The sequence below is a fragment of the Plectropomus leopardus genome, chromosome 13, assembly GCF_026936395.1.
Source record: "Plectropomus leopardus strain MGB_pleo_1.0 chromosome 13, ASM2693639v1, whole genome shotgun sequence".
Classification (NCBI taxonomy): Eukaryota; Metazoa; Chordata; class Actinopteri; order Perciformes; family Serranidae; genus Plectropomus; species Plectropomus leopardus.
The window spans coordinates 22,774,514-22,785,982 of NC_142188.1; the positions used below are offsets into that span (position 1 = coordinate 22,774,514).

The following is an 11,469-nucleotide window of genomic DNA, read 5'->3' on the forward strand; positions in this document are numbered from 1 at the left end:
AAGAAATATTCATACAGTCTGTGCATCAGTTTACTTTTTTTTTTTAACTGTTTATGATTATTTATGATAATTTTGTGATGCACCACAGTAAGTGTGGTGCTCAGCAGAGCCCAATTAGATAGAAATATACCCAAGAATTTATTCCACTGATCACATTTCGTGGCCCAGCCCAAAGTTTCACACATCCACCAATGTGAACCACATCTGAGCAGCTTATGGGCCATAAACTAAAGCCAGATGGAAAGTAGGCTGGATATAACAGGTGAGCCAGAGCAGGTTTGCTGTCTGGTATGAACAATAAAGGGTGTGGTGAAAGTTGAGCCGCTCATTCGACAGAGAGCTTGTCTAACAAACGCACGCACACACTGGGAGACGGTCGTAGTGGGACAGAAAGTTTTATAGTTTCTTGATATGTCTGGAATGGCAAATCGACTTAAGCACAACCGAGACAAATCACATGGGATAGGATCCAACAGCCAGGCGGTGAAATACCTCAACCAGGACTATGAAGAGCTGAAGAGATGCTGTCTGGAGCAAGGGCGGCTATTTGAGGATGAGTACTTTGAGGCTTTTCCCTCATCCTTAGGCTTCAAAGACCTTGGACCAAACTCCTACAAAATACGGGGCGTCACCTGGAAAAGGCCCACGGTGGGTACAATAAGTAACTGAAAACATTTGCTGAAAGTATAGGCTGGTTGGATGTGGCTGCAGTTTTTTTACATGCTCGAAAAATACAACCCCTCGGCTATAGTAGATTAGATTATTAATTATTTTTATCTTTTGTGTCTGTCTATTCCATCTTATTTTGAATTATTTTGTGTAGAAGTAGTATTTAAGCTTGTTCCTGCTTGTCCACATACCAGATATTGAGGTTTTTATGTTGATTGTATAAACCAACATGCTGTCTCTCATTATAAAAAGTGACTGACTTCTCACAGACTAAGTATGGGTGTGATCCCACATGCAAATTGGATGCTGTTTTTCTCCAGTGTGCAAAGATCCAAAGAGTTACATTTTGTACAGTATATATATGAGTACATTTGATACATAGCATAAACATTATATTGCTAATGTTCGGATGCATTACAAATTGTCTCCTTTTTTATTTTTGTCTTCCTTCAGCAATTGTGCAACAATCCAAAGTTCATAGTTAAAAATGCAACCAGGACTGACATTTGCCAAGGAGCACTTGGTAAGACACACACACACACACACACACACACACACAATATAATTCTTTCAAATTGTTCAATGTCTGTTTTTTACCTTTCAAACATTTATTTTCCCATTGAATCACCTTCAAATGCCTTTTGATGGCACAATTACATTTTTATTTAATTTGACAAACAACACATTGATTTGCATCTTCAGCTATTTGAATAGATGACTTTGCATGTTTATCTTAGACTGTCACAGTTGGCAGACGTGGATGAAGTAACTTACTGATCTGCTCATGCTGACTGCTGTGACACTGTTACTTTGTGCGTCAGTCTTGCTTAGTTTCCTCTCAAGAAACTGCCTTTTGCACATACCACATACCAGTGAAATAAAATCCATACCCCTGGGAAAGCCTCAGCTGTCACTATGTAAAAAACATCTTAAAACAACTCTGTCGGTCTTCTCTGTCCCTACCCAGTCTGGCAGAAAGAACACATGTATGGGTGAGACTGAGTTGGGTTGTCAGCAAATTAGAGACCAAAACAATAGCTATGACTTTGCACAACAACGGTGTGTGTGCAAACCTCTCACCCACTGCATACCTGGTATGTTTTGGAGATGCGTCATAATAATCCTCTGTGGGTTGTGGCCTTAAACCGGAGTTTCTTTCATTCTAACGCTGTCAACTCGTGCTCAGGTGACTGCTGGCTCCTGGCAGCTATCGCCTCTTTGACCCTCAACAAACAGGTTTTGTCTCGTGTTGTCCACCATGACCAAAGCTTTGATGAAGAGTACGCTGGCATCTTTCACTTTGAGGTATGGTACTTTGACATGCCCCCAAAAGCCTCATTCTTTACAAGTTAGGTTTGACTTTTACTAAAGGTGCCTTCTCTGTGTCTCACAGTTCTGGCAGTTTGGTGAGTGGGTGGATGTGGTGGTTGATGACCGCTTGCCTACCAGAGATGGAGAGCTGCTGTTTGTTCACTCAGCAGAGGGCTCAGAGTTTTGGAGCGCACTGCTGGAGAAGGCCTATGCCAAGTATGGATGAAAAGGAACATCTGGATACCCTCTGTTTGTTTCAGTATCTACTTTTTCTGGTGTAATAATTCTTAAACTCTCTTTTCTCTTTAGGCTAAACGGATGCTACGAGGCTCTTTCTGGAGGCACCACCACTGAGGGTTTTGAGGACTTTACTGGAGGCATTGCTGAGAGGCATGATCTGAACAGGGCAGATCCCCACCTCTTCCATATCATTCAGAAGGCTTTGGATAGAGGTTCACTACTGGGATGCTCCATCGATGTTTGTTTGAGCTTTTTATTTCACTCTCATGTTGTTGGTGTCTTTATAATATCTGGCCGTCTTTAGTTTACAAGCCTTTCCTCTCCATCACAGATTACCAGCGCCTCTGACTCAGAAGCTGTCACATATCGCAAACTGGTGAAGGGCCATGCCTACTCTGTGACCGGAGCGGAGCAGGTGAGGAAATGTTAAAAAAGTCTTGGTACTGCAAACACTCTGATCAAGGCTTTTTGCCGAAACGCGTAAGTGTTTGTTTATAGGGATGTGAGCCAAAAAAATGAGTGAAATGTGAGTATTTTGTACTCCTTGATATGAAAACTTGAAATGTGTGACCTTTTATATTTTTTGGAATAAGCTCACTGGATTTTGGTTTTAGCACTCAAGTGACAATCCCTTGTTAAGGCGCAAGCTCTTTATCTACATTAAGTTCATGTCTTGATACTACACAGATCATCCAGGTACAGTTGCAACAATGTATGCTGAAGACTGTAACAGGTGTCACAATTGGATTTATTTGCTAATTCTACCCCTTTTTTAAAAAATATTTATTTTGTTTTAGGGGTCTCACCTTCATCTTCAGTAATTGACATTTTATTCTGTATCAGGTGAGCTTCAGAGGAGACATGGAGAAACTGATCAGGATTAGAAACCCATGGGGTCAGGTGGAGTGGAATGGAGCCTGGAGTGACACGTGAGTACTGAGCACTTCTGAGTTTTAAGGGCAGAAAATGCAATGAATATTCTCCTATTAGCTCTATGTAACAAGCTTCACTGGTTATCATTGGGAGCTACTCAAGGGCAATTCTTTGGCTTAAAGCTGCATGAACAATATCGGGGGTGATGATGTAGGTTGGGTTGATGTACTTCCCCAAGCACCACCATAGAGTGCTCCAGGGATGACGTTTTTCTGTAGGTCAATACAGAAGTAAGCATTGCCCTGGTTCACTCGTCAAAGGCCTATGGGCTTTTCCCATTAGATCCTGAAATGCTGTAAAATAATAAGCTCTGTGGCAAACAAACATTTCTGATATTTACACATTTTGTTCTGCAAGATTATCTTCACATATGAACACCGCATTTCTGATTTTCGAAGCTTAAATGCAATCGCTGAAGGAAAAAAGCTTCTGTTGCGCTATGAACAATCTACACCATGGTCGCATGACTTAACATCCCCACCACAATAAAACTACAGTTGGTGCTCTGCAGGTTAACCACTTACTAGCAATACTGTTTTTAAAGACACATTAAATCTTCAAAGTTCGCAAGTGGGGTATTTACTGATGTATTTTGTTTTGTAGAATACAATTTGCAATTTAGACTTGTTTTAACCACAGACCTTATTTCAGGCATTCAACCAAAAACCCACTGATTGACATGAACGGGTGTGTTAAAATGCTAATTCATTTACAGATTTTAGGGCTCACGCCTGGAGAACTCTATGAGGTTTATGTCTGCAGTATTTTGACAACTGTTGGATGATAACAGTTAAATTTGGTTCAGACATTCATGTTCCCCGCAGAATTAACTGTAATCATGTTCATTAACTTTGCAATGAGCACCAACATTATCATTAAACATTTGTATTTTTTCAAAACTTTGTTTTGGAATCAAATACCTGCAAAAGTAATGATATTTCCATCAGCTGTAGGCCTACTTTGTGTTTAGTTCAAATGTTAGCATGCATACTATATTTAGACGATGATCTTGGAAAACATCGGTATTGCCATTGTGAGGATGTTAGCATGCTGATATTAGCAGTTAGTTAAACACATCAGTATGCCTAAGTGCCTGCAAGCATGGAAATAAATTATGAAGCAATCTCTATCACCTCTCTGTGTGTCCTCACTGAGAAAACATTTAATTTCAGAGAATATACGAAATGTGGACTGTCCAATCTTGTTAATAGAATATGGAATCAAGGTTTAAAAACTAAGATAAATTCAATTTAAACTGAACTGCTTTCAGCTGCTTCTTGTAAATGGGCCTTTCCAATTATGCCTTGTGTTGTTCAAAAGATGACCTAGCCTCAAATAAATTTTTACATGCTTTGTTTGGACAATGATGTAAGGTGTGTGTTTCTGTAATGCAAAAGAGACATACACACCCAGTGGAACAGCTGGTAAATCCTGTGGTAAAAAAGTTGTTAGACTCTGGCTCTATTGTGCACAGCGAGGGTGGAGTGTGTGTGTGATTCAGTTAAAGGCACTGGCCTGTGGTTTATGTCTTACATGTTTTCATTTCATCACAGAGTCTCTCTCTAACTCAGAACGTATCTGCACTTTTTCTAGGTCGTCTGAGTGGAGATATGTGAGCAGCGATGACCTGGAGAGGCTGCACGACCGTTGTGAGGATGGGGAGTTCTGGTAAACCTCGCTGAAACTACATGTCTTCCTCTTCTAGATTCTCAGTGAAGAGACACTGAAAGAAAGTAAAGGATGCGATAGTTTCTTCTTCTTACTTACTTTCCTCACTGTTTTTGTCCACAGGATGTCATTTAACGAATTCCTGCGCCAATATTCTCGCCTTGAGATCTGCAACCTCACCCCTGATGCTCTCACGGGCGATGAGTTCAAGAAATGGGCAGAGATAGAGTTTGAGGAGACATGGAGAAGGGGCGTGTCAGCTGGTGGTTGCAGAAATTATCCACGTATGACCGGTTTCTCAATCTTCCCTCTAGCCATGTGTCATGTACCCATTTACAGTGTGCCTTGACTGCTGTCTGACTGTTGACCAGCTTCCAGTTAACCCTTGCTTCTCTTTCTAGATTCCTTCTGGATGAATCCACAATTTGCCATAAAGCTGGAGGAGGCCGATGATGACCCTGATGACGGTGAGGATGGCTGCACCTTCATTGTGGGCTTGATGCAAAAGAACAAGCGCCGTAATAGGAAAATGGGGCAGGACATGGACACCATCGGCTTTGCTATCTATGAGGTAAGATCTGGAAACAGAAGTGATAATTGAATGATAATTTGCATGTCAGTAGTGATTGTATTTCACATTTGCTCTTTTTTGTTTATCTAGCTGCCTGAGGAGGTACGTACACAAAGATGAAGGCGCTTCATGAACTTGTTGCTGGAAAGAAGAATGAGTATTTAAAGAAATTGCTGCATTATTGTTCAATTTTCAGTCCTGAAAATTCTCTGTAATTAGACTTTGTATGCCATAGGAGACCATAATTGGATGGTATGGGGAAACCTCATGTGACAGTGCAGCATGTGTGTCATTTTCCAGTTCCACGGACAAAGGCAAGTGCACCTGGATAAAAACTTCTTCTTACGCAACTGCTCAAAGGCGCGCTCTGAGACATTCATCAACCTGCGAGAAGTATGCAACCGCTTTTGTCTTCCCCCTGGAGAATACCTCATCATCCCCTCCACCTTTGAGCCCAACCATGACGGAGACTTTTACGTGCGGGTTTTCTCTGAGAAGCCGGCTGATTTCCAGTATGGTCCTTCATAAATAAATGTGATCTCATAATGACAAATAGTATTCATAATCACTGAAATGATCATATAACTTTTCGCTGCTTTTAGAGAGATTGATGATCCTGTTGACTGCCACGTTGAGAAGGTAAAATCATGTTCTTTAATGTATGTGCTATTGAACATCAATATTGGTTCTAATATTTTGACAAAGAAGAAAAAATATTTTTTTGACACATCTAGATTGACATTGATGAAGATGACATCAGCGACAGATTCAAAAGACTGTTTGGACAACTTGCTGGACATGTAAGTTTGCTAAAGATTAGATACATTATCTTGTGGTGTCAAATCCTCATTCTTACGATGATCCACTGTTTGTGTGAAATGCTTTGTAGGATGTGGAAATTTCTGCGTTCGAGCTGCAGAGAATCCTCAACAGAGTGATTGTGCGGAGTAAGAGAAATTTCCTCTGTCTCCTCTTTCAGACAAGTTCAATATGTGCATTTATGTGCATCTGACACTCACAGCAATTTATCCCTGTGTTCTGTTCATTTTCAGGAGATGACATCAAAACCACTGGGTTTAGCCTGTCAACTTGCCGCAACATGGTCAATCTGCTGGATGTATCCTTCCTTCTTATCTAGTTATGGTATGAAAAATCCACTAAAACCATTCGCCTTTTAACATCCTGTTTCCCTCTTTTATTATGCCTTTGCGCCGATGACAGCTGTGACCATAATGTTTTTAGCTTGCCTGTCATCCCATTTTCACAAACACAGTAACTAATGGACAACTTGAGGAAATTTATTGAAATTTGGCACAAATGTCCACATGGAGTCAAGGATGAATTACTTTCAATTTGGTGGACAAACATCACTCTAAGCTTACAAAAGACATTTTTGGCCATAAATCAAGGATTCATGTGATAATTAGGAGAAATTTCACACAATTTTCTATAATAGGCCTACTTAAATAATGAAAAGATGACATTTTAAATGAAAAAGGTCAGCTCTACTGTGACAGCATGAGGTTCTTCAAAAACACTAATGACTCTAGTAGGCATGCAATAAGCTACAGCTTGAAAACTGTCCACAGTCTTCTTTTCTGGTGTGGAAGCCAGAAAGTCATGCATTGTAAAAGTCCAATATGACCAAAAAAGTTTGCACTTTATGTACATTTGCACATTCTGTCACAGTCTGTGCAGCCCTGCAACTTGTAAAACAGAGATATTTGAAATCCAGACTTTAGTCTGAATCTTTTTTGTTCTGTGTGTGAGTCCTTCTTTGCTACATATGACTCCAGACAGACATGGATGTAACACTGTAGGCTAACCAGCTGTTCACTGTAGCTGTGTATTTAGCATGCACACATGGAAGTGGTATACATTTTTTTTCCATTTTATAATTTTGGCAAGAAAATGGATCAGAAGCAGAAGCAAAGTTTCCAAAATGCCAAAGTATTCCTTCAAGGTTGGACACATCATCTTATTCTTTACAGTCTGACTGTCACGCTTGGGACTAAGGACCCAAAAGCAGACAGACAAACGGATGTTAGAAAAAACCTGATCTTTATTATAATAGTGGATTGTGCAGGAGAATGATGGACAGGCTGCCTGGCTGAGGTGAGGGGTGATCGTGTGTCTGTGGTTTTCTTGTGGACAGGGCTGGCAGGGAATCATGACAGAGATTACAAAATTGGTCTTTGCAAAAAAAAAAAAAAAAGCAAACAGGCAAGCAGGCAAAATAATGGAAAAGATGAGAAACTGGACTAGTGTCACAACAGACTGTACACGGCAACAATTTCAGCAGGGAATGATTGTGGAGCTGGCTCTCTTGTAGGTTGCAGGCTTAATTGCAGGCAGGTGTGCAGAGTGATGAGCACAGACAGGAGGTGGGGAGAGAACAAAGGAGAGACAAAACCAAAAACACACACCAAACACACAAAAGTAACTGCAAAAAATAAACAAAAATCACACTAAAAAATCATGACTCACCCAGGGCCGGTTGTGACACTGATAGTATTTTCTGTATTAGCATGTTCCAAACTTTCATTGACACTGTATGTGATTTGTATGATGGTTGAAATATTCAAACTGGAAAATTCATTTGCTGTCATCAAATTGAAATATTTTAGAAGTGCTTTTATACATATTTTCCCCATATTAAGTCTTGCATATTTTGATATATTTGAGAACGTCTTTGTATTTCTGGATTTCCACTATGATTTACAATTGTGATAGTGTGTTTTAACAAAGTTTGGCTGCACAGCATAAGTGAACTGATTCATCGACCAGGGAGGTCAACGCCAAAAATATCAGCTGTTTCATTGTCTGTGTGGAGCATGTTAAAGTTTTCCTTGACATCCTCTTTAAAGAAAGATGGAAGTGGCAAGCTGGGATTGGTGGAATTCAAGATCTTGTGGACAAAGATTGAGAAGTTCCTGGTGTGTTTCTTTTATTTTTGCACTAACATTAGCATAGTCGAGTGGTGATAGCACGTAATAACTTGTTCGCATTTCCGTTAGGATCTGTACAAAGAGAGAGACGCAGACCAAAGTGGCTGTATGAGCTCCTCTGAGATGCGGATGGCTGTTCAGGCTGCAGGTGAGAAGTGTGTTTCACATGCAAATTTAGAGAATTTTGTGCACATTCACAGGTGTGTGAATACCTTCACCTTTGTGTGTCTTTATTGTGTGCTGTTAGACATTACCTCTTTTTTTGCAATTTGGCAGGTTTCTCTCTCAACAATGCTCTGCATCAGATAATTGTGGCCCGCTACAGTGAACCAAACCTCACCATTGACTTCGACAACTTTGTGTGCTGCATGATCCGCTTGGAGTCACTCTTCAGTGAGTTTTTGACATCGTGACCACATTTTTATTGTAAAGCCATGCAGACATTATGTGGAGTATTGATGGTTTTTTTCTTGTTGTTTTTTTTTTTAATGTATAACAGACACCTTCAAGTCCCTGGACGAGAAGGAGTCTGGCAGGATAGAGTTGCATTTTATGGAGGTAAGAGTCCATCTGTGAGAATTACACAAAATAAAACAATGCTGTATGGACTACACAGTGACTTGTGCTTGTGTTTTCATCCACAGTGGATTGATCTGGCAATGTTGTAGAGGAGCTCTCACTATTGAAGAATCGTCATATCTGATTATTTGCATGTTTTCAGTTGGACTTTAGTTATTGTTCAGTTTTTGTTTTTTGGTGAACTTAATCAGTGGATTTCTGATCTTGGGGGAAAATAATGTCTATGAGTTTGATTATTATACACTAACATAATAAAACCACAGTGTCCCAAAAATGAGAATTTGTTTATTATGTCTGTTTTTTCAAGTCACTTCAAGAAAGTGTTTTAGGCAATACGCCTTTTTGTTTTCTTGCAGAGAGGCTCATAAGAGCATCTAAACGGAATGCTATCGTAATCTGCAAACACATTTTGAGTGCTCCAGACTGTGTACACACAAATGATGAAGTTATTTCAGAAAATGGAAACACAACCCTTTTAACTAAATGCATTGCATATTAAAACCACATCCATGCAAAAAGGCTTTAATAGACAACAATATTTCAAACTTTTAATAACTAATACATTGGCCATGTGTACTAAATAACTATGAAATTAGTTTTTCATTCTCAACTATTGTCATAATTAAAACAGTCGGCTATAAAAATGATCCACCATCCTAGTTTACGACTGAAGATATGAGAATGTCCATATTAACTATTTGAAACCTGTAGCAACATTACTTTTTTGTGTTGCTTTCAGATGCCTTTTATAAATATTTAAACCCAAAACCCTAAGTAAATTCGTTTGATTTCTTTCCAAAACCTAAGGGAAAAAAGGCAATGAGCAACTTGGTAAGAAATGTTCCACAAATTGCAAGAAACTAGTAGATTTAGAAAAGTATTTTCCTGGAAAAGGAAAAAGCTATGGAAAATTATATTTCTAATAATCATAATTACATATTTAAAATTATGTTACAGGATTATCATAATCTTTAGGTGCTTTTTCTTTTTTGGTTTTACTTCCTTTTTTGTTGGGACCTCTAAAGTTTCTGAACCTCAATTATTAATACATTAGATCCCATTTTTGTATGTAAAAAAAAAAACCCCAAAAACCCAACAAAGTGTTTACATTGCCCTCCATAAAACCACAACTTTTCATTTTTACATTCTACACTTATACATAATGCCCAGACGCACAAAAATACCTCTTGGACCCTTCCCCCAAACCCAACAGGAAGTCAGCCATTTTGAATTTTGTGCTATTTTTTTGACTCTTTAGGGCCTCATACTTTTGTCATCTTGTCCTACAGGATTAATCTGATCATCTTCAAAAGTGGTGTGTCCATACTCAACCCCTTGGTGATGAAAAGTTATCACAGGTCCATCACATCATAGGTTGGATAAGGTCCCGCCCTGAACACGTCTGTATGACAATATCCACTTGTCATAATAGCACCACCTACTGGAAACAGGAAGTAAGCCTCGAGGGACAATTATCATTGGATTTAGTTGATATTTACATAGTTTGGTCTACAAATGATCTACACAAAGATGACATGAAATTTGTCTCCCCTTTGACTCCACCTAGTGGCTGCTGGAAGTACTACACCATGTGAAATAGCTCACTCCAGGGTCCAAACTCTCTGCGTACATTATTCGACTTTCACAGAAATGAATGACCAGTTTAGCTGGAGTCCCACCAGTACCCCGATATGCATGGGAGTGCGAGGGCCCGTTCATTGCTGCTTGCAGCTTTAATTTTACATTACATTACCACATCAACGTATCCATTTTTCCCCTTAGCAAACTGTCTTCAATGTTGACAATGTATATTAATCGTAACTATTGAAAAGAAACACTGCTGTTGAGACTACTATAGGTTTTTGTTTTGGAGGAATCATTTTGAGTCAAATTGTAATTCTCAACTGACAAAAATATGATAAGCCACGCCCAGTGCAACAGACCTGAAACTTGAACTGAGGTCAGAATAACAATAGTTCTTCTCCATACAATATTTAGTGTAGAATTACGTCTTACAGAACAACCCAAATCTGTGTGAAGCACAACATCTACAGGTTAGGGCAGGGTTTTCCACTGTCCCGACATGTCTAAAACTTCTAAGAAATGGCCTGGTCGTAGTTTGTCCTATAGTTAAAAAAAATCTTAGTGTAAAGAAGGACTTAAAAGCTCACAAAAAGCAGATAGCAACTTTAGCAAAGTGGGATAAATAAGTGCTGACTACAGTGACTCATAAGTGTAAAAAAAAAAAGGCCCAGAATGACACTCAGGCTCTGAATCAGCCAACATCAGTTAATGAAAGTGATTTATCATGTGTGATTGTAGCTTTGTGCAAACTTTAACATGATTAAAATGAATTGTATCCAAATGGCTTCAACAGCACACAAGAGGAAAGTGTGTGAGATTTACAGGGATTTAGCAGCATCTAATGGTGAGGATTGCAGATAACATTTTTTTGAGAGGTATCTTCCTCTCCAAAACAAACTGACCAGGTGATTTAAACCAGTAAAAAAAAATATGAGTAAAGCAATTTTACATTAAAAAAAATCAGTG

General features: G+C 39.2%; 1 protein-coding gene across 1 annotated transcript; it reads left to right on the forward strand.

Annotated features, from left to right (window-relative positions):
• Positions 1–317: 317 nt before the first annotated feature.
• LOC148187707 (calpain-2 catalytic subunit-like) lies at positions 318–9,199 on the forward strand. Its single transcript, XM_088086670.1, has 21 exons — positions 318–648; positions 1,123–1,192; positions 1,856–1,974; positions 2,063–2,196; positions 2,290–2,458; positions 2,552–2,635; positions 3,064–3,149; positions 4,747–4,821; positions 4,945–5,105; positions 5,223–5,392; positions 5,483–5,494; positions 5,693–5,904; positions 5,995–6,031; positions 6,127–6,192; positions 6,282–6,339; positions 6,445–6,509; positions 8,260–8,328; positions 8,410–8,488; positions 8,617–8,733; positions 8,840–8,898; positions 8,985–9,199. Exons 1-21 carry the CDS (start codon positions 412–414, stop codon positions 9,006–9,008), a joined length of 2,103 nt encoding a protein of 700 aa, XP_087942796.1. The 5' UTR covers positions 318–411; the 3' UTR covers positions 9,009–9,199.
• Positions 9,200–11,469: the final 2,270 nt, after the last annotated feature.